The sequence below is a fragment of the Stegodyphus dumicola genome, chromosome 2, assembly GCF_044657685.1.
Source record: "Stegodyphus dumicola isolate Sdum_Otavi_A_Nest chromosome 2, ASM4465768v1".
Classification (NCBI taxonomy): Eukaryota; Metazoa; Arthropoda; class Arachnida; order Araneae; family Eresidae; genus Stegodyphus; species Stegodyphus dumicola.
In genome coordinates this window covers 285,502,001-285,528,832 of record NC_140769.1, presented here as the reverse complement: position 1 = coordinate 285,528,832, position 26,832 = coordinate 285,502,001, and the positions used below count along the sequence as shown (strand labels likewise).

The window sequence follows — 26,832 nt, the reverse complement described above, 5'->3', positions numbered from 1 at the left end:
TTGTGTGTTACCTTTCTTTATTAAATATCATGTTCCTCGCACTTAAACCATAAGATCCAGTGCAACAGCAATATCGCAAAATAGTTTTAAAACGAGCCTATCTTTAGAATTTCCGATACAGAGACTCACGCGCTGGAGATAAAAATGTTTTTTCTGCACAACGTTGCCATTGCTCGCTTTGAAATCCTTGAGTTTGTTAATCAAAAATACGTCAAAGTTTTAAAAAATAGGAAATCGATCATAAAACAAATTTCAAATTTGGTCTTCCACATGCTCATATTCGTTGGAGGATTACGTTATTCCTTCGGGATTCAAATCCCTTTGGACTAAAAATGGGTAACTTTGGGATGTTCAGCTTCACAACAAGTTGAGAACTGTAAAGGCCTAGAATTGAGCATTGGAATTTTAATAGAAATCGTAAGGAGGAAGTTTTTTTGGCTCCTCTCAGGATTGGTCACACTAGAGTGACACAGAACTATCTTCTGAAAGCTGAAAATGAGCCTATTTGTTTAAATATTAATGTTTGTCTATCTGTCCGTTATATTTTAATTGAGTGTCCAAGTTTTAATCTTCGTCGGAAATATTTTAATAGCAGTGACTTACCTCTCGACCGTTTAATCGGAAGACAGGTCAGTTGAAATCGTTTGAGTATTTAAAAGAGACTGGCTTTTATTATATGATGTAATGTGTTTTGAAAATTGCATATTGTATTTTAATGTGTGCTTTTACCTTGTTTTTATACGACTTCATCCTCTGGATTTGGTAAGCAATTTCAAAGCATAGTTCATTCAAGATTTCATCTACCTCGTGTTTGGCGCATTATAATCATTTTTGGTTTTGCGCCAATAATCGTATTCTCAGTCACTTTCCAAATTTTTAAAGACGTCTACTTCTTTCTCAGTGACCTTGCTCCTCTTGAGAAATGTCCAAACCAGCCTTACGGAAGCAGTTGGTAATGCATGTTAATGTAATTCATAAAACGTATCGCTTCGAGAGCTTTTACATTAGCATTTGAGATTGTTCCTATTTTTTCTCTTCTGTTGAGAAGCATCCAAATCGCAAAATGCTTACGAAAATTTGATTTAAAACTTCTGGTGATCCCTTGGTCACCAGAAAGCTGGATAACACTTGTAGAATTCGGTGGTAAAAATTCAATCCTGATCACTTGCCAAAATAGAAAAGGCCGCCGTCACGCACGTTTTCTTTACCAACTTTCGGTTGACTTCGGAATGTTGAAGAAATTTCTCCAAAAAAGGATTAACTGAGCTGTGCAGGTGGAAGTCAATAAAAATTTTGTGAATAACGAAATTATTGCTCGTTATGAACGGGTTTACTCGTTAAAAGCGAGTTATGCTCCCATAGACTTGACATCATAGAAACCAAGTATTTTCCATTTCCTCGCTAAATCCAGGTTCTCGTTAAATCCGAGTTCATTATAAGAGAGTTAGCACTCATTATAAGTACTATAATACGTGATAAGTATGAAGATCAGCTATTGGAAAGACGACACTTTTATGTTGAATATAGTTCTCACTGGAGTGGCGACATTAAAGAATTAATGTGTGACTTATCGAGTAAAATAAAAATTCAAATCCTCATTTACAAGATGGTTTTAGAACTAAAACGTGTACTTAACTTGGGAAGTATTCCATACAATTAAAAAAACATGAAAAAATTTGTGGGTAATTAAGCTTGTAAATTTTTTATGTCCGTATAAAATATAGCAGGGGTTCTCAACCGGGGTGACCGGAAAAATGCTCACAGGAAAAAAGCCCACAAGGAAATATGCCCACATGGAAAAATGCTCACATGGAATATGCTCACATGGAATATGCTCACATGGACAAATGCTCACATGGACAAATGCTCACATGGACAAATGCTCACGTTAACCTTTTCGCGGCGGTAAATAAAAGCATGAAAACTGTAGTAAAATTTTGCATGTACTGTAATATTTTGTACCACTGCCCCTGTACATTTTTTTCCTGTAACTGCCAATAATTAATTTTTGTTTCTTTACTCTATTCTTGTATACTTTTGATGTGTATCGATAGAAACTGATGTTTGAATATAGTTATTCAAGTTTGGAGCCAAAAAAGTAAAATTTCTGCAGAAATTTGAAATTTTAGAAATAAAATTAACACTTTCAGGCACTTTGATGATGGCTCTCAGTTAAACATTATGAAGCAGCCTTCAAAAAATCTCCTAAAATTACAAATTGTTACGAACGCTCTCATAACGCACTAAATTCATTATTTAATTGTAACCATCCCAATATGTGGCTTTTATTTGACGGGCTGAAAAAAGATTTAACCTCTTAACATTTGTTATTAGCTAATGTAAATACAGGATGTGCTAAACTAAAAAAAAAGAAAACATGAAAACTTACATTTGGTAATCATGAATCATGTAAGAAAATATGATGAAATCGATGATAAAATTAAATATTTTAAGTAATTTAAATAAAATAATCATTCTAAAATCTCATTCATTATTCTTCTAAATGTTTATATTATAAAATGTGTAACTTGTATTTATTATTATTTTATTATTTTAACAATTAAAATTGTAATAATTTTTCACTGTATAATTCTGTTTCATGTTTACTTCCTTTCTCCTCTCCTTTACTTAATTCAAAACGGCCCATTTGTTAATCTTGTGTAACAACTGAATCTACACATAAGTTATAAAGTTTTTGAAATGTATACCATAGATGTTTTGGTAATTTAAATCATTTTTCTTTAGAAAATTCAAGTAGGTGAACGATGTTCAAATCGATTAATTATTGATTCATTAATGTAAGGATATTTCTATGTGAATTATTTATCAGTGAGCTTATTTCCATGTGAGCATACTTCTGTGTGAGCATATTTCTAATTGAGCTATTTTCCATGTGGCCATATTTCTGCGTGGGCTTTTTTCCTGTGAGCATTTATACCTGTGAGCATTATTCCTCTGAGCTTTTTTCCTGTGGGCTTTTTTCCAAGAATCCTCAACCGGTGGTACGAAAGAGAAAAATATGTGGTACGCAAAGAACCAAAGTATTTTTAACTATTTAAATCAAAAATTAAATAAAATTTTTTCGCTTTCTTAAGATTTAAATCAACGTTTATCATTTTGTTTACAGTGGACACCGAGCATTTGAATGATTTTGTAACTGTCCTTTGACCAGGAGGATTTTCTTTTAACATTAAACAACGTACCTTTGCAATAGTCGAAGATGTCCGTTTTTTCCTCGGATACTTGTTTGGAATTTTTGTCCCAATTGAGGCTCCAATTGGACGTTTGTTTTCTTTCTTGTTGATGATATTACCTATCGACGCTTTAGATATCACAAAACCATGACTCTCACATCTTTTTTGGATAACGGAGTATGCATATTTCTCTTCGGAAAGAGCGTCAATGTAGCCTTCGAACCACTGCTTTGTTAAATTCGCCATTTTTAATAAAAACAAAACTTTCAAGCCACAGACGATACTTTTGACTTTTGAAAACATAGTACAATTGCAATTAGTTCTTATGCAGCAAACGAATTTTTATTACCGCCTAACAAAATCGTATAAAAAATGTGCGAACAGCCTCTGTAGAAATAGCCAATAGGTTTGAAAATGGCAAAATATATTTTGTAATATTTGAGAAATTGAAAAATAATCACTGTAAAATATAGTGGTGTTTTTCAGTTTTTGTTTTGATGGTAACGCGTTAGTCAAAAGGCTGAGAACCGCTGGTGTACAGAAAAAAAACCTGGACCTGTTAGAAGAGAACTAAGTACAGTTTTGAAATCAACATGTCCAAGTCTAAAACAGCTCAAAAATCGAACACAGCAGAAAATGTGTTGCAAATTGTTCCCCAGTGTTATCTATGGCTAATTCTTATGATCTTGCGCATTATGAGCATAACATTTCTGTTTAATGCATAGGGCATATCATTTAAAATGTATTCTAATGGTTAAATTTGTTTTTCAGCAAAGAGTAAAGAGACAAGAATTCGACGCTGATGGTAAGCAAATTATTGGTGATTTGTTTAAGATAATAGTTATGAATTGTGGTTAATTTTATAAGTATTTACTTTTAATTAATCTTGCAAAATTTAATAATTCTTTTGATAAAAATACCAACCTTATAACCTTATATCTACTATTGTTTATGCTTCTCATTTAACGCTTTGCACGCACTCCTAACATACTGTTTCTCATACGCAAATGAGCCTGTTTCCCTTAGAAAGTCCTCCACGAAGGTTTCCCTCCCCTTAGGCAGATAGTCCTAGTGTGCTTTGCCATAATTAAATACACCACACCACACTACCTCATACGCAATAAATGAATATCCAAAAGCATTTTTTTATCGATAGCAAAACAGCAGCTTTCGTTTTCATTCTGTGAAAGCCGTTTTGAAGTATAAATTAAGAGGTTATACCTTTCCAATGTGGTAATCTTAAAAATATTTTTATTAATGTATTCTTAAATCCAAATAATATGCGCAATGGAATACCATTGCGTGAGCTAACTTTAAATGTGATATTCCCAAATGTCTCTTTAAACCAGCATTGCACGATGAAACTTCGGGATATTATATAATATTGTTAACTCTAATTTCAACTCCTCGTGTTCCCTCAAAGTATACCACGAATTTTACACAAGTAAATCATAGACAGAAATAACAAAATGAACAAACGTACAATAGCCGTGCAAATGGGAGGGGAATTATTAAAAAAATAAATAAAAACTAGTACGCAAGCAAAAATTGTAAAAGAAATTTTAAAAAAGTTAGTAAAAGTAAGTTTAAATAAAAATTTTAAAAGTCAAGGTAAAATTAAACAAAATAAAAAACCTGAAAGCATTCAGATTTTATATTACGCCCAAAAGGGCGTTTTTTAACGTTTTGTGTGTTGTCTTTATTAAATATCATGTTCTTCGCACGTAACTCATAAAATTCAGTTCAACAGCAATATCCCAAAATAATTTTTAAATGACTATATCTTTAGAATTTCTGATAGTCTCGCGAGCTGGAAATAAAAATGTTATTTTTTCGTACAGTGTTTCCAATTGCTAGCTTTGAAATCTTCGAGTTTCTTAATCAAAAAGTCGTTAAGTTTTACAAAATATGAAATGGATAATAAAACAAATTCCAAGTTTGGTCTTTCATATGCACATATTCTAGTGGAGCACAACTTACTGAAAATGTAATGTGTTTAGGTACCGCTGTCTTTTTCGCAGCGCAAGAAACATGCATACATTCATGCAGATTCTTCGTTATTTAATTTCTTTAAATATAATGCAGTTCTCTGTTATTTTGAGGCAGTAATTTGAAAAGTGAACATATATTTATAGTTAATTAACGCTAAATGCCAAAACGAAATTAATAACCCATCTGTGCTCATAAAGTAATAAAATAAAGAGAACACAATTCGTGGAATGTCTCGTCGTAATTCCGTAAAGGCTGAGGTATAGAAGAAAGAAATTTCTTCTCTCTTTCAGTATTTTAGAATCGCCGAATGTAGTTGAATACCTTCTCGCATGAAATTTGTTGCGTTAAGACAACAGATTGCATGCGAGAAGCGTAATGGGCATGTTCTGAGGTTCCAAAGAGCTACCAGATATTTAGCATGGATCGATTAAGACAACAGCACAGCAGTTCCCAACCTTTTTCCTTCTCGTACCCTTTACTGAAACTGTATTTATAGAGTATCTCTCACTTCAAAACCATACCCCTCTTGTGAAACTAACGTTTGAACAATCTTTTGAGGCCTTTAAATGGGTCATTATGCTCTTTTTGGCTTCGTTTGTTATTTGAAGTTCATTTTTCTGACAAGACTTTGTTTAAGGGTCTCGAATGTTTCTTTCGGCTCATAATTTCCTAGAACTTAAATGAATTTTTTTAGCCACTTTGAAGCCAATTGTCAAACTGTTCTGTAATCATAAACGGAATTAATTTATTTTTGAAAGAAAATATAGAGGAGTCATGCAAGGTTTACAGTTGTTTACACTTTGTATTATTTGTTCATAATACAGTTGTTGTACTTTATAATATTTATCGGTGCGAAATTTCAAGCACAACTGAAATAGGTGGTCTCCAAATAAGTGTTTGGCGCAGCCCAAAATCAGAACTATTATGCACAAGTAGTTTCTGTTCCGTAAAAAGATCTACTTTTGACTATTTATTCATTTTTATATGAAAGAAATTTTACTTTTATTTTGGGAAATTGCGAATCGTGTTAATACGTTTTCTGGGGGTTTATTAACCAAAGGCCGCCATGGACTTATTATATTAAGCATATGATGGGGGGGGGAAAGCCAGTGATATCGACAATCAGCTCTCTGTACTCCTAAAAAAATATATTCAGATTATTCTAGATTATCGTTCAACAAAAAGAGGTTGCCTCTGCCTTATTATAAGAGCGTCAACATCAAAGGCAGACTTCCGCAAACTTCAGTTCATTACCTAATTAGAAACATGACCTGATTGGAAGAAAAACCTGATCCATGATAACTTGAAAATGAACCTTACTAGTGGGCCACATTACTAAATAACCATTTCAAAATTTTCAGAAGTTAGTTACCAGCCATCACAGAAGATACTTTTAATGTGATCATACCATTTGCTACTCACATGCTAAGAGACCACAGCTTCGGAATCTAGCTTTAACTGACGACGTTTACTTGTTTTCTTGCGTGGTGGGACTTTTGTGTCTTGTCGCTTTCCATCCGACTGGCCCAGGAGATAATGGTCTCCCCATTTTTTCCTGATTTTCGTGACCATTCTTGGAGTTTCACGTGCTAGCTCCTCATTCATGTATCCTCAGAGACATCTTATGGAGGCCACATGAGCAACTTCAAAATCCGTATCCGAAATTTTACATTTAACAACTTTAGAACAACAAAAGAATTGGAATTTAGAACAAAATTATATACTCATGAAAGAGAGCTAAATAGCCTTGATGGTTCGCTCAGAAATGAAACTATAATTAGCTGCTAATCGCTGTAATGTATGTTGTGACAGGACAAGAAATAGACTGGTTATATATGAATAGTAGAAATTGTTTTCCTTTCATCCAATACCAAATTCAAATTTCTGAAAACTTTGCATTTTGTTAGCATTATTTATATAACTTTTATTTTCCACCATTTCTGATACTTTTTAAAGAATTCGCAGTACCTCACGAACTCCCAAGGGCACGCGTACCACAGGTTGGGAACCGCAAGAATGAGTTCTCTAGAAAATATTTAGACCGTTCTTCTAAGATTTTGATTGCAGAATGTTTGGATATGAATAATACTAAAAGAAGTAAAATTCCCTCATAAAGCGTAGACATTGTAGTATTTTTTACACTGTGTTTCCTCCTTGCATACAAAATGCATTAATATCTCATAAAGTCCTGAAATATAAGGCGTCCGTAAAGTCATGGTGCACTTTTGTTCGGTTACAAGCTACAAAACAAGACAGAAATGTGAAATCTTCACCAAACAAAAGGAAAACTCTCCAAGTTTCTGTAGTATTATGTGCAAGCATGTGCGCACACAGGTGATGACGCAGCACCACGAAATGCGAGGAGCAGATCAAACCATCCATGCCCACGCCAGTCGAGATGTGGACCGTACAGAGGAAAGTTTAGTGTCTTCTGTGGCTTCGAATCCGCGACCAAAATGCAACGTGAATATCGTCGCATGTACAACGAAACGCCACCACATAGAAATAACATTAATCGGTGGGAGAAGCAGTTGAAGGATACCGGCAGTTTGTTGGACAAACCCCGTTCTGGCAGACCATCGGTCAGTAACGAGTCTGTAGGGGCTATATGAAAACGTTACCTAAGAAGTCTTTACAAATTGTAGCTGCTGCACGCTATCAAACCGACGGATACACCCAAACGATTTGCGTTTGCAACAGATATGCTTCACGAGGTCGACAATGATAACCGATTTCTGCAGAAGATTGGTTATGAGGCAACATTCCCTGTTAGTGGACATGTTCATCACCATAACATCCGAATATGGGCTACTAAAAATCCTCATGCCAATGTAGAGTACGAAAGTAACAGTCTTACAGCGAACGTGTGATGTGGCAAGATGCATGATAAAGTGATAGGACCGTTTTTCTTTGCGGATTAGACTGTGACTGCGTGGATGGAGCCCACATCGAAGTGCACTGAATAGGTATGAAACTTTAAGAGGTTTTCTTTTGTTTGACGAAGATTTCACATTTCTATCTTGTTTTGTTGCTTTCTTGTGACCGATCAAAAGTGCACCATGACTTTACGGACGCACTGTACATAGTATATGTAAAATACTGGAAAGAATCGTTGCTTGCATGAGACTCATAAAGCGTCGAAAGAATACAGGTGATGGCTTTCTTTGGGTACTTCACACTACTAAATTTCCCGCACACTACTATTTATTTGGTGGGCTTCCATTTAAGACATACTGACTTCCCAGGATGTGTAAGTTGGGAGTGCTGCAATGCGCGATACACTTCCAAAATGCTGGGATCTATGTCGACCTTGCTTTGGGTTGGTAAAGTCATGTGTTCCGCCCTTCTGAACGAAGTACCGGAGACTCCTTTTGAACGTCTTACAGTGCCTGAGGAACCCCCTGCACCTTGTGACTTCGGAGTGGGAGCGCCAAATTTGGACATGTGCACGTGGTTAATACCTGTCAATGCATCGGACCGCAGCAAATGGAGACTCGGTATGGGAGAACTGTCTGCGTGGATTGGAGGACCCAGAGCTGATCACACGATATCGGACAAACAAGGTAATAAACTGGATATGTTTATGTATCTTAATTAACTTATATTCAAACGTTGAGAGTTTTTTTTTTTATTTTGTGCATGTAGACATTAGAAAAGTTTTCTAATTTCTTTGAAAAATTTTCTGATGTATTTTCAAATAAAACTTTTCTTTGAAAATACATTAGAAATGAATTTTTCAAATTTGAATACATTAGAAATTAGACTAGAAATGAATTTTTCAAATTTGAATACATTAGAAATTAGACTAGAAATGAATTTTTCAAATTTGAATACATTAGAAATTAGACTAGAAATGAATTTTTCAAATTTGAATACATTAGAAATTAGACTAGAAATGAATTTTTCAAATTTGAATACATTAGAAATTAAGACTAGAAATGAATCTTTCAAATATGAATACATTAGAAATTGGACTAGAAATCTAGAATTAGAAATTCTAATGTATTTCTTTGGAAAATTTTCTGATGTATTTTCAAAGAAAAATTTTCTTTGAAAATGAATTTATACATTCTAATGTATTTTCTACATTAGAAAAAGTTTTCTAATGTACGTTAGAAATCTAGTTTTTCTTTGAAAAATTCTGAGGCGAAAACATGCATTTCTCTAATGTTTAGAATAGTGTTTTTATATTATATTTTTAATAGAATTTCAAAAGTATGCCTATATCTATATTTTCCAGTTGTTATATCTATATTTTCCAGTTGTTATAAAATAAAATGTTTGATATAGTTTTGCTAAACTCGGGGGGGGGGGAAGTTCAATTCATAATGTCCGAAGTCATTTAAAATTATTCGTAACTTGTGTAGTTTATAAATAAAAATTCGGCATTTTTTCTCGGTTTCCATTTTGAAACATCACGAATTTTAGTAAATTATTAAAAAAGTATCTTTGAAAAACTTTTCATGCAGACGCAAGTTTCTCTGAATTAAGTTTTTCTTATGATGCCATTAAATGACATTATTCTAATTTACATACTTAGAAACACATGTAAAGTGTAATATTAAATGGTTACTTAAATAGTCAATTAGTTGAATTTAATAGTTCAAGAGTTTCACGTTTTTAAATATTTGTAGTCTTAAAAATTATATTATAATAATTTTACAATTGCCAAATATTTTTACACAACGTATCTGAAAATAGATAAAGATAAGACAATACAGACAAAGAAAAAAACGAAAACGTTTCGACGCATTCTTTTTATAATATAAACGTTCATTTTCCTTGCTTTGCACGTGACGCAGTCATTTCGTCTGTTACTTATTTAAACTTTCCATGTTGTTCTATGTCTTAAAATTAGAAATTAAAGTTGATGATTTAAAACTGCAATAGTATATTGCATTACAAGTGAAAAAATTGACAGTTTTACTCACGCGTGTGTCTGATTTGCGCAATACTTAATGGGGTTCCACAAAATTTTTGTAAATATTATGGGGTCCTGCGGGGTCGCGAAAAAATCTCGGTGATAAAAAAAGGGTCGCGACTGAAAAAAGTTTAAGAAACCCTGATGTAGATATTCCGCAGGAACTATAGATTCAGAATTCTGAAACAATTCCTATCCATAAAATAGGTCACAAACTAAATTGTATTCCATTTTTTTTCTGTCTAAAGTATAGCCAAATTTTTATATTACATGGAACTAATTTTTTAATTTTAATCAATCAAACTACATCAAACGGCTAATCTTTGGAATATGGTAACAGGTAGTTTGGTGACATTTTGGTAAGGCGATAGAGGTTACTAGCTAGGACTTTAGCAGTGTACATGGATTAAGTCAAGAGTGTGCGCAATGCCATTTTTGTGCAATTCTAGGATGTTTTTTAAAGTGAAAATAGGTTGACGTGTACATGGATACGGTGTTGTATGTGCAATTCTTAAAAACGCGGCAAGCAGTTTGCGATTCTGCACTTTCTCCCAATTTCGCAACTAATCTTCGTCATGTTTAAGCACTTTTGTTCCATAAAAGTTCTAGCGTATTCGTATAATTAAGCGTAATTCGGCTAGCAGATTATTGGAAAAAAAAATTTTGAGTAAAAAAAAAGCCTTTACTTTGTGAAAACAAAATGGCGTCCAAAAACAAAACACTAGCAGTTTGCTGTAGCAGGGTTGGTTGCCAAAAAATCGGCAAGTTACCATAATCCGAAGATTAACCCATCAAACTTGTTGAAATGCGCGATGTGGACAGTCATAAATATTTTAATCATATTACAATAGCACTTCGTAAAATTTTAAAACGCTAATTTTGCAGCTTTTATTGCGCAATAGATTTTTAGATTCAGTTCGTTAAACGAGCTTTACGATCAAATTGTATGTAATTATTCATTAATTTTTTGATTGATTTGCTTAATGAGGGACGACTTTTAGGTGGTTATGTATTCTACGAGACATCTTATCAAGAGGACCTTCATCAACCCGTGGTGCCTACTATACCGAAAGCTGATCGGCAGGTAGTCGGAGGAGCTCGACCATTACCCCAAGGTGCAGGAGGATCTGCAACCGATCCTAGTGAGCAACCGGGAGTAATTGACAGTGCGTGGTTCATCAGCCGAAACCTCAGCCGAACTGGACCCATGGGTTATTGCCTTAGTTTCTATTACATGATGGAAGGACTCAGTGCTGACCGGTTAATCATCCATCTGAGGGACATGGAAACAGCTGAGAACGCCTCTTTGTGGGAAATAAGGGAAGGCGTGGAAGGAAGCTGGACAAAAGGGGAACTTGCATATACCTACGATGGATTTCATTTGGTGAGAATTTTAAAAAATCATATTTAATGCAGGAATTTAAATCGAATCCAGGTACTTTTCCGTTTTGCAGGCGCAAACGATAAAAGTCGCCAATAATGGTACAACTGATGCCAAACGGAATAGCTTCGTTGGTAACCTTTTAGGCTTCATTTTCAAAACAAGTCGCAGCCTTTTCTTATCAGATTGTCTCTTTCAATACTGGCATACAATTACATAGAATTTTACAAGATAGTTAAATTTTATGCCCTAAGACCATTCGCGGTAATTAAATCAATTAGGATTCAATCACACCGCTCAACCGAGGGCGAAAATATAGAAAAGGCAAAATTAAGGGTTAAATTCATCAATTCTAATGACAGTGCACAGCGGTTTTACATAATTTCTGAGTAAGCTATTTTTAGGAATTGAAATAATTCTCGCATTTAAACTTGTATTCCAAATTAATATTTAACTTGAAATTAATGTAGATAATTAGATTTTTGTAGCGTAGTTTACGTGAGATGAGATCACGGTACTTACGTATTATCGCAACCAGGTTGACGCTATTTGTAAGTTTGAGTAAAAAAGTATGAATAGAAAGAAAATGTACATTTATTAATTACAGATAATTTTTAATACAGTTTTTTATATTATTTTGTTTTAAAATATAAAATAGCAATTAAACCCTTCCGGTTTCGAATTTGAATAAGTTGCAGAATTATTTTTTCGGCGGAAATCTTTTGGCTATTGCTTTTAGCACTGATTCAAAACTGTATTCGCCCTAACCATGTACACGTCGACTTATTTTTACTTAAAAAAAATCCCAGAATTGCACAAAAATGGCATTGCGCACACTCTTGACTTTATCCATGTGCACTGCTATTTTCTCATAAATTACAAAAATTTGCACGAAAATGCAGGAAAATTTTGTGAATCTCCACATGCTCTTTTTACAAAACTACGTATAACACGTAAGGTTGCCGTAAGTAGGGTCGCCAAATTTGGCAGTTTATGCGAATTTTGGCCTGGTTGCGTTAATACGTAAGTACCGAGATCACTTAGGGTCACGTGATACGAACCGGCGAATCAGTATGTTGAACCATGAAAGCATAGTAAATTCTTAAATGAATGTCTCTTTACAAATTTATTGTCTTTATTTATTGGCTTTTTACAAAATTTTAAACCAAATTAAAATGTTTATGCCTTCAAAATAAAAAATTCTTAAACTAACATTTTTTATGTGTATACTATATGCTGTCGCCAACAAAGTCTGCTTGGAGAGATTTGTGCCGGCGAAACGGAAAAGTACCCAAATCCATTCATAAATATTCTCGTTAATGTTAATTGATTGTTATTTTGTCGGTAGTATATACAGTTACTTTATAAATCGGTTAGAGTTGACTTTACGGTACCCATTGTATTATTGCGATGTTGTTGTTTCATTTGTCGCCGAGTTGTTATATCATTTATGGTAACCTGACTAGTTGAATGTCATGGAAACCATATTATGACGTAATCGTTTGCATTATGCCGGGAAATTTTGAATCATGGGATGTTTTGCAAGGGCTTTTATGGTGTGTGTTGCTTAAGAAGTACATTGTTTAGACATGTACAATGGCTGAATGTAGTAAAATTAATTTGAAGTTTCTGTACGATTTGGAACGAAGAGGAAAAGTGCATTAATTGATTGCTGTGTAAATGAAGGTTTACTTAGTAGCCCATTTTTCGGTCAGTCCGGAACTACGTAGTATATTTTTGACTCGTATTTTTATGAATTTATGTGGCGACGCCGATATACGGATTCTAGTTCAAATAATTTTATGAATTTTATGTATGCTGTTAAGGAATTTCGTATGCCACAGACTGAAGACTAACGAATTTCTAAATAAGGTAAGTAGATATTTGCTTTGTGTAATGCTTAAATGCATAAAAGGTTTTTCATTTTTTGTTATTTTATTGTTTGGTTTAAAATGTAGTTTATAGAGATTATGTATTTTTTGTTTGCCTCTAGTGTAGAATTGGGTGCTCCTTTGACCTTTTTAAGTGAAAATATATTGATGTGTACGTGGACAAACTCAAGGGAGTGCGTAAGGCATAATTTGTGCAATTCGGTGATTTTTTAAAGTGAAAATAGGTCGATGTGTACATGGATAAAGCTAAGGAAGTGCGCAATGCCATTTTTGTGCAATTCTGGGATTTTTTTTTTTTTTTTGAAGTCAAAATAGGTTGATGTGTACATGGATACCGAGTTTGTGCAATTCTTTGTCTTGTTATTTTGGCTTAGTGTAGCGGCAATTCAGCCTATTTTGTGCAATTCTCTGATAATTTTTTAAGTGAAAATAGGTCCATGTGTACATGGATATCGAGTTTGTGCAATTCTTTGTCTTGTTATTTTTGCTTTGTGTCGCCACTACGAAAGCCAAAATAACAAGTCAAAGAATTGCACAAATTCTGTATCCATGTACCACCAAAAATCGCCAAGTTTCGCCAAAGGGTACCCTAAAATATACTTTCACCTACAAATCCTGAAAATGCTGTTGGAGAAATTCAAATACGATATGAAATTTTGGATAAACATTGCGCTCAATACAAATGTGCTTTACGAAGCATTTGAATTATGTTATAAATAACTAGCACAAGTGGTAACGCTCAGTAAATGTTGTATGTTACATTGTGTACATGCTAAGTATATTGTGTATAAAAGGGTAATAAAAATAAATTGTCATTGCTAAATGGTTTAAACTTTGTTTTCCTAATTTGACTGGGCCTATAGATCATGAAGTTTGTTCCACTAGTTAAAGTTAACCAAGTTAAATACTTTAAGCAGATAACAGTGATATAAAAAAAATGTTTTTCAGATCATATTTGAGGCTGTTACCAAACCATCTAATGATCCGGCGAGACCGTTCAGAGGGCATTTTGCTTTGGATGATATGGTTTTTCAAAAAATGGGAAGCCCAGATCTGGATAACTGTTTCGGTAAGTTTAATAATTGTATTAATATCTCGAAATATTTGAAATTTTGGCTTCCTTTACTCATTAGCAATTAAAATGTATTGTATCCTAATTGCTAAATTTGTCTTGACAATTCTGTATAATTACTAGTAGTGTCAAGACATTTTTACTTAACATGATGAGCCCGGCGCCGAATTTGCTGTCCTTTCCGTTCAGCCAGTCACCGTCTGCCAGCTAGTTTCGGTTATCTCGGTAACAAAATCTGCTTAATCCAGATTCATCACAAAATGTTACCAAAAACGTTGTGACTTATTGTAATATGTGTAAAGCTAAGCCGTATTTTTTTAGAATGTTTCAATAAATTTCATTAAAACTACATTTGACAACATTTCATTGAGACTATATTTATTTTTTAACTTTAATACTGTCGGTCCTGTGGACCGACGCGAGCCAAACGAAAATTCCAGTGCCGGTCGCCAGGGACCGATGCCGGCCACTCGGAGAGTTTACTGCCGGACTCAACGTGTTAATGAGGCTTTAGTTTTGAAATATATTAACATATTATATAGACAGTGGACTTTAAAATAGCTAAAAATCAAACAAATTATTGGATTTGTTTTTTTTTTACTCTCATAATATTCTATATACGAAGCTGCATCGTATGCTAATAACCGGGTTCAAATATTCTAATTTTTAATGAAGTTACAAGCATTTCAAATGTGTAAACACATAAACTTTACCTTTTAAATTTTGGAGAAATGTAAAAAAAAATGTATTTCAGCAGTTATTTATTGATGTAATAATTTATAATATTTGCCCAAAAGAAGTGTTTATTTCTAAAAAAAGGGGGCTAGAAATGTCAGTATTGACAACTATTAATGAATTTAACTTCGGCTGTGTGAATGCTGTAGGAGTTAAGAACTGGAAGAAACAAACTTGTTTTCCCTACTCGTTTGCAAAAAAAAAAAAAAAAAAGCGTGATCAACATCGCTTGAACCAAAGCAAAAGGAGTTTACCTACTTGGAAAAAAAAGAAATAGTAAAAAATATTGTAAAGCATTGAAAGCTAATATAAATGTAACAGATGAAGGGTAAAACATATGCTGCGAGTGAATTTTAAGTTTCATTGAGTATAATGCATAAACTGTTTCTACCTCTAACTTCGAATCACATACCAATTTGCGATGTTTTTCTCATATTTAATATTATGGGATTAAAAATAGTTAAATGATACGAAAATGTTATCTAGTGTCTTTATATTCATATTTAAAGTTAATTTGCTGTTTCTCATGACCGTGTATTAAAGGTAAGTTTGAAGAAAAACTTAAAATTTGGTTTTCTGAAAACAAAATTTTTCGCAGTTCGTATGTCTTGAAAATGCTCCATGCGTCTCATTTTGAGTTAAAAATGAATGATATTTGGAAGAAACTATCTTGTTATATGTTACAGTAGATCTAAGCATGCATTTTTGGATATGAGGTTATTAAGAAGTTTAAACTTGTGATAATGTTTAACGAAAGGTGTCATTTTTCCGAAAACTGGGTTTAAGTTCACAAAAATCCTTTTTAAAAATTTCTGATCCATCATATCCAATAACGGATACACAAAAACTTTTGTCAAGTCTTTAAAAACTAAGTTAAAGGAAAAATTAGGAAAAAATATTGAAAATTTGCGCTCAAGGAGCGTTTTAAATCTTTAATTAAAATAATTATTTGTTTTAAAAATTTTTAATTTAAAATAAATTGAAATTTTGATCATATATTTTATAAACTGCTGTTTATTATATGTATAAAATTTCTTGTTGAAAACGCAAAAACGTAAAAAATTAGTTTTTAAAGTCTAGCGTCTCCTTAAATTTCAGCATGGTACTGTACAGAATATTAGAAAGATTTAAACGAACACCAATTTCAATAGTCTTCTCTTACAGGTCACTGTACCTTCGAAGGTGGATTTTGCGGTTGGACGAATGACGTAGAGGATGATTTTGATTGGGAGTTAGGTAGATCTAGTAAAAGTTTTCTGACGGGACCTTCGCGAGATTTCAGTAGTTACAATAGAGACGAACAGACAGGTAAATGCTCTTTATGAAAATTTTTGATTTCCTTAGACTGTAATTATTCACCACAGATAAAGATGTTTTATTACCCTTAGACTGTAATTATTCACCACAGATAAAGATGTTTTATTACCCTTAGACTGTAATTATTCACCACAGATAAAGATGTTTTATTACCCTTAGACTGTAATTATTCACCACAGATAAAGATGTTTTATTACCCTTAGACTGTAATTATTCCCCACAGATAAAGATGCTTTAATTATTCACCGCAGATAAAGATGTTTTATTACCCATTCATTTAAACCGATATAAAGTACAAAAATGACACAATTCAGTTTGTCGAAGTTCTAACACTAACCATGATGTTACAGAATCTAAAGCAGACGTTGACAACCCTTTTTTGGGCTGCTGGTCAAAATCACCGGAAATATGCATATTAAGATGGCGTTTCGGGACGGTGATGTTTTCATTTTAAAACAATCTTTCATGGTCAACAATAAGACAAATTTTATTGAGAAAATAGTTACAAAATGCTTTAAATTTCAAACATAAATATTAAAATTCTAATTGTTATAAAAACAAACATAACTAAATTAACGTTTTATCTTCAACATCAATGGCTGAACTAGTGATTTAAATTTGACCAAGTCTGGTTTTTAGTTAGTCATCTTAAGACGAGTTCAAGTATCTGAATTTTCGGTAGCTAAGCTGCTCGTATTCTCATTTAAAATAAATCTCATGCGGAAAAATATTTGCTCGCATTTATAAACTGAACCGAATGCGGGCGATACGGCAAACCCACTTTTTTCCTCCCTTCAGAATTTATTCTTGCACTACTGAACAAGTGCTACAGCTGAGAGAACTACGAAAACGACATTAATGTTGTCAGATCTGTTAAGGAATTATGGATCCTCGTTGCCAAACTTATCGATTTATCTTTGAAATAGTATTACAATTTTTATTTTTAAAAATGCACGCTTTTTACTACAACTGTGTAATAAAAAAACTTTTTTTATTTACAATAATTTTTTTTTATGTATTCTTGAAGTTTTCGTTTTCTAGTTGTTTTAAAAGTTTTTCACCACTCAAGGGGGTCACTCAGTGACCCGGGTCATAGTTTACCAAGGCCTATTCTAGACTCTGGTCGCCTTCAAGGAAGAAAATTAAATTAGTCTATAGATTTTAAATAAATACCGTAAAAACTAGACCCTGGTCGCCTTCAAGGAAGAAAATGAAATTAGTCTATAGCGTAAAAATATATTTTGCACTTGGGCTGATAATTATCAAATAGATTATGATCTCAAGATGCACAGCCAAAATAAAAGTTTGACATTTAAAATAAAGGTGTTTTAAAATGTCCAGATATTGAAAAAATATTTCTTCTTAATTTGGTATTTAAATAAAAAATTAAGTTCAGCAAATGAAAAAAAAATTTAATAATTCTAATATCCTTCAGTATCTCCAGTATCATGAACTATGAGCCTTAATCCTCTAAAAAATTAATCTGCTTAAGGTATACGGCTACATTTGACAACCAAATTTTGTAAAATAGTAAAAATAAATCTATTGTTGGCGTTATTTATCAGACTACTACATAAAATGATAGAAACAGGTAATAAACATCAGGGCTTAATTTCTAAAATTAGAAGTGCCGGAGCCCTACGGAAGACTGCGAGGAACGAAAGAAAAAATAAATAAAATAGCTAAAAATTAAAATAATTAAATTTAAATTAGGAGAAATGTAACCAGAAATCTAATAAATTATTAAATTAATTTTAAACCGTTAAATAAAAAAAGTTGAACTTTGTCTTATTTGGGGCATTGGCTGGAATTACAATTCCACTTAAAAGCTAAGAAGCAGCTGATATCTGTCTGAATTTAAACCCTCATTATACATATAATATTCCCAGGGATAACCGTCCCCACTCTTTTTTTGCAGCACACCAAGGAAAAAATATAAGATTATTGAAACTCCACTAAGAAGAATTATGAGAATTCGAGACACAGTATTAAGATATGGAAGGAAATTTTGACGGAAAAGTGTAGCTTAGAAAATAAAGAGGACAATCAAGACTTTCTGATCGCGATGACCTGTCGATATAATTCTAGCCGTCAAGGAGAAATTTTCGCCGATTACGATTCGGTAACAACGTAAAAATAAACATAATGCAAGTGACAGCAGAGGCCCCCCCCCTCGTTTGGTTACATCATTCAGACAATCTACAGGAGTTCTGTGATAGGAAGTCACTAACGTGGAACGTGCAAGACCAGGGTATCACTTTTAGTACTTTGAGAAACACAAAATTTGTCCGTTGTCATAAATTCATTGCACATCCTGGAGAATTAGCCTTTAACATATGATTGGGGGGTTATCTCTCCTTAAAAGTCTCAACCTCTGTTCAAGGTTTGAATGCGAAGGAAAGACAAGCCAGTATTCAGAAGTTAGAATTGATTTTGAAGGCATGTTTGCTATTAAAACAAAATTTGTCTACTAAAATTGTGATTCACTTACATAAAAGAAGTGCCAAATGGCTCCGGCTAAATTATAATTTATCTCGAAAACTGAGAAGTACTGAAGCCGGGCTCCGGCGCAATTTAAGTTCTGATAAATATATTGTCTAAGTTCTGGGTTTTTCTCGCATTTTGAGTTAAAAGTACGCCAAATTTCACGATTACTAGATTTGTTCCCACAAAAATATTTATCAATATTTTACTTTTATATTTGTCAATTACATTCATTGAGGTATAAGGAATTAAATGGTCTGAAATCGAAGCGATGAAATGTTTCTGAAATACTCATGTTTGAGCACATGCACTATTTTTTGTGGAACTTCTTTTCATTCACAGTATAGTGTGAAAAATTATTTAGATATGTATACATAAATTTAAACTTTTAGTCCATTTAATTCACAGTATTTCATAAAATCACTAATCTAATATTTTAAGTTTCTTTCGTAAGAGAAATCTTGGAAAAAAAAATAGTTTTTCAAAAACAGGTTTAATGAAATGCCAATACGAAAAAAGAAGGAAAAGAAAATGTTGGCAAGTGTGAAAATGAAATTGCAAAGCTAACCTTGTTCCCGCGCACTTTATAACAATTGTAAAGGTTCAAAATTTATTATCATGTGAACATCACCAAAGGTATTCAAACTAAAATGTCTCATTTTAAAGTTATTTGAACTGTATCGTCAGACTCAACTTCTGGATTGTTAAACAGAAACATTCTATTCACGGCGTAGAACAAGAATAGCCATAATTCTGCTTTTACGACCGGAGAGACAAAATAAATGTAGTTTTCGGAAGCTTACATTATTATCAGTTTAATTAAGTTTATTAAGTTTATAAAGATTTATTAAGTTTACATTAATATCAGCCTTAAAACAAACATAAATTTTTAAGAAATAAAATCATCAAAATTGACGATTAGAACGTAGTCAGATACCTTAAGCTCTCCCCCAGTGCCGGATTTAAGTATAAGCTGAACAAGCTATAGCTTATCCCCCTCCCCCCCCCGGAAAAATTGTAGCATATCCCATATCAAAAACATTGACTCATAAAGGGCCCCCATATCTCAAATAGCTTAGGATCTCGTCAAATCTAAATGAGGTCATGAGCTTCCTTCTATATTAATTTAAACGATGCTGAAAAATCCAAGATTAATATATTAATCTTGCAACTTTTTTAATAGATCCAGTCAATTAAGATGTAAATAAATAACCCAGATATAAAGTAAACTACAATCGCATGACAGATCTCTTAATTTAAAATTAAATAAAACCTCGTGTAAAGTCGTATAACATAGGTATTCAAATACATACAATTTCAAACATCAAAAGTTAAATTTTACACTCCTTGGACGAATATGCAATTAATTGATTATACGTAATTAATAATATTTTACATGTAATTAATAATATTGTATATATAATTATATATGCAATACATCAAAAGTTAAATTTTATACGTATGTATTTAAGTACCTGTGTTAATTACGTGTATATGTTGAATGTTTTCATTGAAAATAAGTTACTCCTCTTTTGATAATAATATTGACTCGACATAACAAAGTTGCGTTTGAAACACAAATCATGCCACAGACACTTCTGAAATGAAAGCTGCAGATAGTCTGAAAGACAATGAGTCTGAAATAAAAGCGACAGATTGCAAGTAAATCTGGAGTGTAAACTCGTTACGGAAAAACTGACATTTCTCGCGTAACATCGTACCACAAACCGGCTTAATTCTAAAAATTCGGTACTTTTCCATTTCGCCGGCGCAAATCTCTCCAAGCAGACTTTGTTGGCGACAACATACAGTATAAACATAAAAAATGTTAGTTCTAAGAATTTTTTATTTTGAAGGCATAAACATTTTAATATGGTTCAAAATTTTGTAAAAAGCCAATAAAGAAAGACAATAAATTTGTAAAAAAGACATTAATTTAAGAACTTACTATGCTGGTTCAACATCCTGATTCGCCGGTTTGGATCACGTGACCCCAAGTGATCTCATCTCACGTAAACTACGTTACAAAAATATAATTCTCTCAGTTATTATCTACATTAATTTCAAGTTAAATCTTAATTTGGGGTACAAGTTTAAATGCAAGAATTATTTCAATTCTTATGAATTCTTACTGAGAAATTATGTAAAACCGCAGTGCTTTACTTCGCTAGTGTATTCTCATTAGAATTGGTGAATTTAACTCTTGATTTTGCTTTTCCTTCGCTAGTGTATTCTCATTAGAATTGGTGAATTTAACTCTTGATTTTGCCTTTCCTATATTTTCGCCTTCCGGTGAGCGGTGTGATTGCATCCTAATTAACTTAATTACCGCGAATGGTCGTAGGGCATAAAATTTAATTATCTTTGTAAATATTCTATAAATGGATTTATGTAATTGTGTGCCAGTACTGAAAAAAACAATCTGGTAAGAAATGGCTGCGATTTGTTTTGAAAATGAGGCGTAAAAGGTTACCAGCGAAGATATTCCGTTTGACATCAGTTGTACCATTATTGGCGACTTTATAGTTTGCGCCGGTAAAACGGAAAAGTACCAAAAATTCTTCACAAAAGCAGTTCCAACGAGAAATGTTTTCTTCTCATCTCTATCTGATATCCGATATACTTCAGCTGGATTTCCAGATTTAATGAATTTACATTCAATTCGAGCTTTAAACACTACTCTTTTTCTGGTACATTTAATAGAATTCGTATAAATGTAGATCAACATGTCAGTTATACATCGGATATCAAAAATTTTTTCTTTTAGGTGGTTTCGCATACATTGATGCATCTTTTCCCAGACGACCTGGTGACAGAGCTCGACTACAAAGCCCGAATTTTTTAGCTACAGGTGAGAAAAAAATATTTTCAGACGCTCAAAAATATTCCGTGTTTTAAAAGAATGAAGAAAAACTATGCAGTATATATTCTTAAATATTACAGTCAAAAGTCGTTAATCCGGACTCGCGGGAACTTCCGCGATTCCGGATTATCGATTTTTACGGATTATAGATCATCAGTTTAAATCTCGTAAGATGGCATGCAGAAATTCTAAAATTAAAAATATGAAACCGTAATTATGATCTAAAGGGTATCAAAATTTACAAAAAAAAAAAAAAAAAGCTTAATATTTATTTGTTTACTTTATTAAACATTTCTTTCAATGTAAGTTGTTTAAGTTGCTTCATTTTATGTGATAATACTTTCTCTTTAATTCTATAAACAGACATAATTTCTTGTTCAGTTACAAAGTCCCGCTGTTCAAGTCCCATTAATTGCTGTGCCGAGAATACCGACTAACTTGTCAATCGAAATTTTTTCGTTTTCACTAACCTCTGTCACCTTCTTCATGTCTTTATCCATTTTTTGCATCAATTCCACTTTTTGTTTGATGGACATCGAAACATACTTTCTTTTTGTAGATCCTTTGGCAGCTCCAGCATCGGAAATTCTATTTGACATAATCGAAAGTTCAAGTTTACTTCTATAAAATTGCTCTTACAGTCTGCAAAAAAATAATAAGCCGCGTCCAATTCGAAGATTAAGGAAAAACGCAATCATCAACATTAACTGAAATAGATAATTAGATAATTTTAGCTTATATCGTCCGTTATACGTTAAACGCGCACGCGAAAACGTATTCTGCGCTTGTGCACATGCATATGCGCAGTCGTAAAGATCTTACGCGCACGCGTAAACGCCTATGCGCATGCGCAGAAAATTTTTAGCTTTGAGGTCCGGATTATAGATCATTCCGGATTATGGGTGTCCGAATTAACGACTTTTGACTGTATATGCATTTTCTGTATGTTTTTCAGAATTTAAATAAGATTAGAAAAATTAATTTTTAGGAAAGCAATGATGGCAAGATCATATTTTGAATTTATTTTATTTTCATATCTAAAAGAGGGAAAATGAAACGTTATAATATTCAGACTGACCAAACAAAAGTAAACGCATAAATTAGTAATGGTAATAGTGTATGATGTTCAAGTTATTCAAAAAAGGCTGCGCGCAAGTTGCTGATTGTGCTCTGTGGCGATTTAATTTGCGACCTAACTGTATTGCACACACACAGAATACACTTAGTTTCTATAGTACTGTTATCTAGATTGCATCTAACTTAAACATTATTTGCATAACAGTACTATATAAATCCAGCTATACAGACTAACTCTGATTTACTGCCCATGTACATATTTAAAAAAATCCGTATCAGTTACTTTTTCTTTTAAAGTCAAATGTAATAACTATAATAAGTGAGGGAATTTTATCTTTCAGTTTATCATATATTTCGTTTGTAAAAGGATTATAATTTATACAAGAAAAGCCATCTTGAGCTCAATAAAAGTATTCTAAATCGTTTCTGTCCTTATTGGGAAATCAATTGTTCTATCAAGAAGAGTTATGCCCTATCAAGAATGCAAATCAAGTGTTGTGCTAAGGCGACCAGTAAATGTATATGCTGCCAGAAAATGAACTGATGAATCAATAGTGAGCGGCGATTGCAGTGCAGCATGTAAATGCTATATATATATATATATATATATATATATATAACATTAGTTTTTAACATGATTAGTCAGTCTGTGTGAACAATCGAGAACAGCATGACCAAAAAGTTTGTGACCAGTCTGAAGGCTCAAGCAATCCTTCAATTATCTGCTTATAGGAATTTGCTATAAATCTTTTCCTGTGTCATGAAAACATCACTTACACAAGACTTGCAAAGATAAGTAAAAAAAAAAAAAATACAACACAACACAAAATAAAATAAACTTACAAATTCACAGATTACACGTAACGGATAAATTTACAGAAGAAAGAGAAAGCCATTTTATGTTGGACAAATACGTGAAGAGGGGGAGGAAATGTAATATTCACAGAGTTTAACCTAGAAATGAGTTTCTTTCGTCTTTCTTTGAGCTTTGAACAATAGAACAACAAATGTTCGACATTTTGAACTTCTTCAAAACTGCATGAACAAAAGTCTGTACTAGATAATCTAAATCTCTTCAGATATGAATTGAATTTACCATGTCCAGTTAGAAATTGAGTAACTTCAACATTGCAGAAAAAGTGATTATTATTTAGTCTGTGAGAAATGGAAGGAAAATATAGTTTAGTCAAAGAGGCAGTAGTAGAATTCCTGTATAGTTCATTCCACTCGAGTATTGTATCATCCCTACTTTTGTTCTTGTAAAATGACTTGAGAAGTATCATTTGAGTAATTACTTGACGATGTGTAGCTTGTTTTGCCAACCAATCAGCCCTTTCATTTCCTAGATTGCCAGTGTGGCCACCTAGGAAATTAAAGGTCTGATTGGTTGGCAAAACAAGCTACATATCAAGTAATTACTCCAATGATACTTCCCAAGTCATTTTACAAGAACAATAGCAAATTATTGTCCAACTCCCCAAACACTAACTACTGCGTAATGATTGGGAAATCATTTTATCGATTGATTTTCGGCATTATGTTTTCTGTGTTCGATTCTGATGACAGTTTACTCATCAACATCCTTCAAATCTGTACAGGTCTGTTCGAATTGCTCGGACCCTTTGGGGGGCATGGCAATGCTTTGCTGTTCATCCGTAATTCATAATGAATCTTGTCGAAGCAGGACTCATAAAAAAAGGGAAATGCTGTTCTTCGGGATTCTAATCCCAGACCTTCCGATTGCTCGCTAGGCGCGATTTCAATTACGGTACAAAAATCGGTGGCAAGAAAGAAAAATTTCTGCATTCTTCCCAACTTAAAGAGATGACCGAAGAGGAGATTACCAATTTCGCTTAAGCTACAACTGCATCTCTTACTGCTTTAAAAACAATTGTTTCTGTAGGAAGGCAGGAATATGAGTTTTATTTTATGTATGTGACATTGCTGTTAGACAAATCTTACAGGTAATATCAGAAGCTTTAAAAATTGTACCGTAATTTCGCACGTATAGTCCGCACGCAAGATTTTATATAAAAAAAATTTCAAAAATCGTCAGATAGTCCGCGGACTATACGTCCGCAATTACGTCTTTTTAATACAACAATATCCCCATGCTTTTTAAACACATCCTTTGCGCCAATTTTTCACCGCTTTCTCGTCCACTTGAAAATAACGGGGTAAAATCCTAGTATACGGTGCAGCCTTGGCGCGACTTTGAAAATTATCGCCAACACCAAAAATGATCCAAAGAACGTCTATATATATACTATGCACTATATACTATGTGTGTATATACATAGTATATATACTATATATGTAGTATATACTATGTTAAACTATATATTTTTTTTAAATGACCCGTTAACTACTCATCGTATATGTCCCGTTTTTACTGCTCATCATAAAGTCGCCAAAAGTAGCCAAATCCCGTGTGCACCGAATACTAGGATTAAACCAATAACGGCCCGCTACTCTATTTCCATCTTTTTCCTGGCGATGTTTCATAAACGTTATCGAAGATGAAATACAAAATACTGTGCAACGTGCTATACTCGTCATAAGTGGTAATGAAATGTGACCTTCGACCCCACTCACTCGGTGTTGCCAAACCACCGAGTAAACGAATCACGCTTTTTTTTTTTTTTTTTGTACTCCAGGTACTTGCTACTATGGCTCCTAAAAACCGAGCTGACGCATCAATTACTTTTCCCCCTCCCGGCAGTTGCGCTAAAGCAGTGCGAAGGATACTGGGATACAAGACTCTGGTTGCGCTAAGTGAGTGTTCATACAAGACTTTCTTTGGCTCATATCCCGGCATCGCTTGATGCGCCAGCCTGGATTTTAGGAGCTCTACTTGCTACTACTCATTCGTTCTGCACTATGCTCTATGGTTTACTATCGATACGATCCATACGAATGTTTTCTTGAAATCTCGTGCTTTTTTTATATTTGATCATCGGCAGTTCACGACAGCGTGTTTTTTTAAATTTCAACGATTTTAACCGTGAACAACCAGCGTATTATCCGCACTGGTGGATAGTCCGCAGCTTCAAAAATTCGCATTTTAAACACAGATAGTCCGCGGACTATACGCGCGAAATTACGGTACTTTGCATTCCCCTCCTACCAGGCACTTCTAGGTTGAATATTTATAAAAAGGCGTTAAATGTGCAACGGCGTTTCCCCTTGCAGTAAACAGAACAATAGATTTGTCTCAAAATGTATGGCAATAACCATATTATATAGAAGCGCCACCAATCGCCATATTATACGATTCATGTTGCATAGTTTTGTTTCGTCAAATGTGCATTTTCTTCTATCAGGAATCGTAGCTTGACTTTCAAATATTGCTTGCTTCATAAATTTGCTTAAATGCTCTTACTTTTACCTTCACTAATTCTGTACTTAATGCCCTTAATTCATTATTTAGTTACAATATACCGACTAGAAAATGTTTCCCAAACACTATTTCAGTGTACACTCTTCAAAAAAATTCTCTTACTGCAAACTCTTAAAAGATGTTTGACAGAATAAACTTGGAAGAATAGTGATCGCTTGCTAGTCTAATTTGCTGATTCGTGAAGCCCCAAACATTTTAAAAAAACAAATTAATTTTAACTTAATTTTAAAAACGTAACATTACATTTACGAGAACAACAATAAATTTATTGTCTTTTTCCGAACCAAGTCAGATTTACATGAATTTTTTTCTTATACCTTTAATCGTTATGATGGAAAGAAAATGGAGGTGGCTACATACAATGAGTAAGGTTAATGGCACTCGAGAGCTATCTGGATAAGGAAAGGGATGCCTTCGTAGAGGGCTTTCTTAGTAAAAATAGCTCATGCACGTTACAAATGGGGGGAAAGCAGGAAAACACCCGTGCAGCCAGTCTGTTTACAG

The 26,832-nt window shown here is 33.3% G+C and overlaps 1 protein-coding gene across 5 annotated transcripts in view; it reads left to right on the top strand.

Annotated features, from left to right (window-relative positions):
* LOC118204559 (MAM and LDL-receptor class A domain-containing protein 1-like) overlaps nucleotides 1–26,832 on the top strand; it is a 149,080-nt gene that overhangs the window by 38,861 nt on the left and 83,387 nt on the right. For all 5 annotated transcript variants that reach the window (XM_085812244.1, XM_085812242.1, XM_085812240.1 and 2 more), the window contains 6 exons: nucleotides 3,966–3,999; nucleotides 8,573–8,749; nucleotides 11,109–11,491; nucleotides 14,329–14,449; nucleotides 16,352–16,495; nucleotides 21,756–21,839. In XM_085812244.1, the coding sequence (XP_085668370.1) occupies nucleotides 3,966–3,999; nucleotides 8,573–8,749; nucleotides 11,109–11,491; nucleotides 14,329–14,449; nucleotides 16,352–16,495; nucleotides 21,756–21,839 (943 nt within the window). The remainder of the gene's footprint in view (nucleotides 1–3,965; nucleotides 4,000–8,572; nucleotides 8,750–11,108; nucleotides 11,492–14,328; nucleotides 14,450–16,351; nucleotides 16,496–21,755; nucleotides 21,840–26,832) is intronic.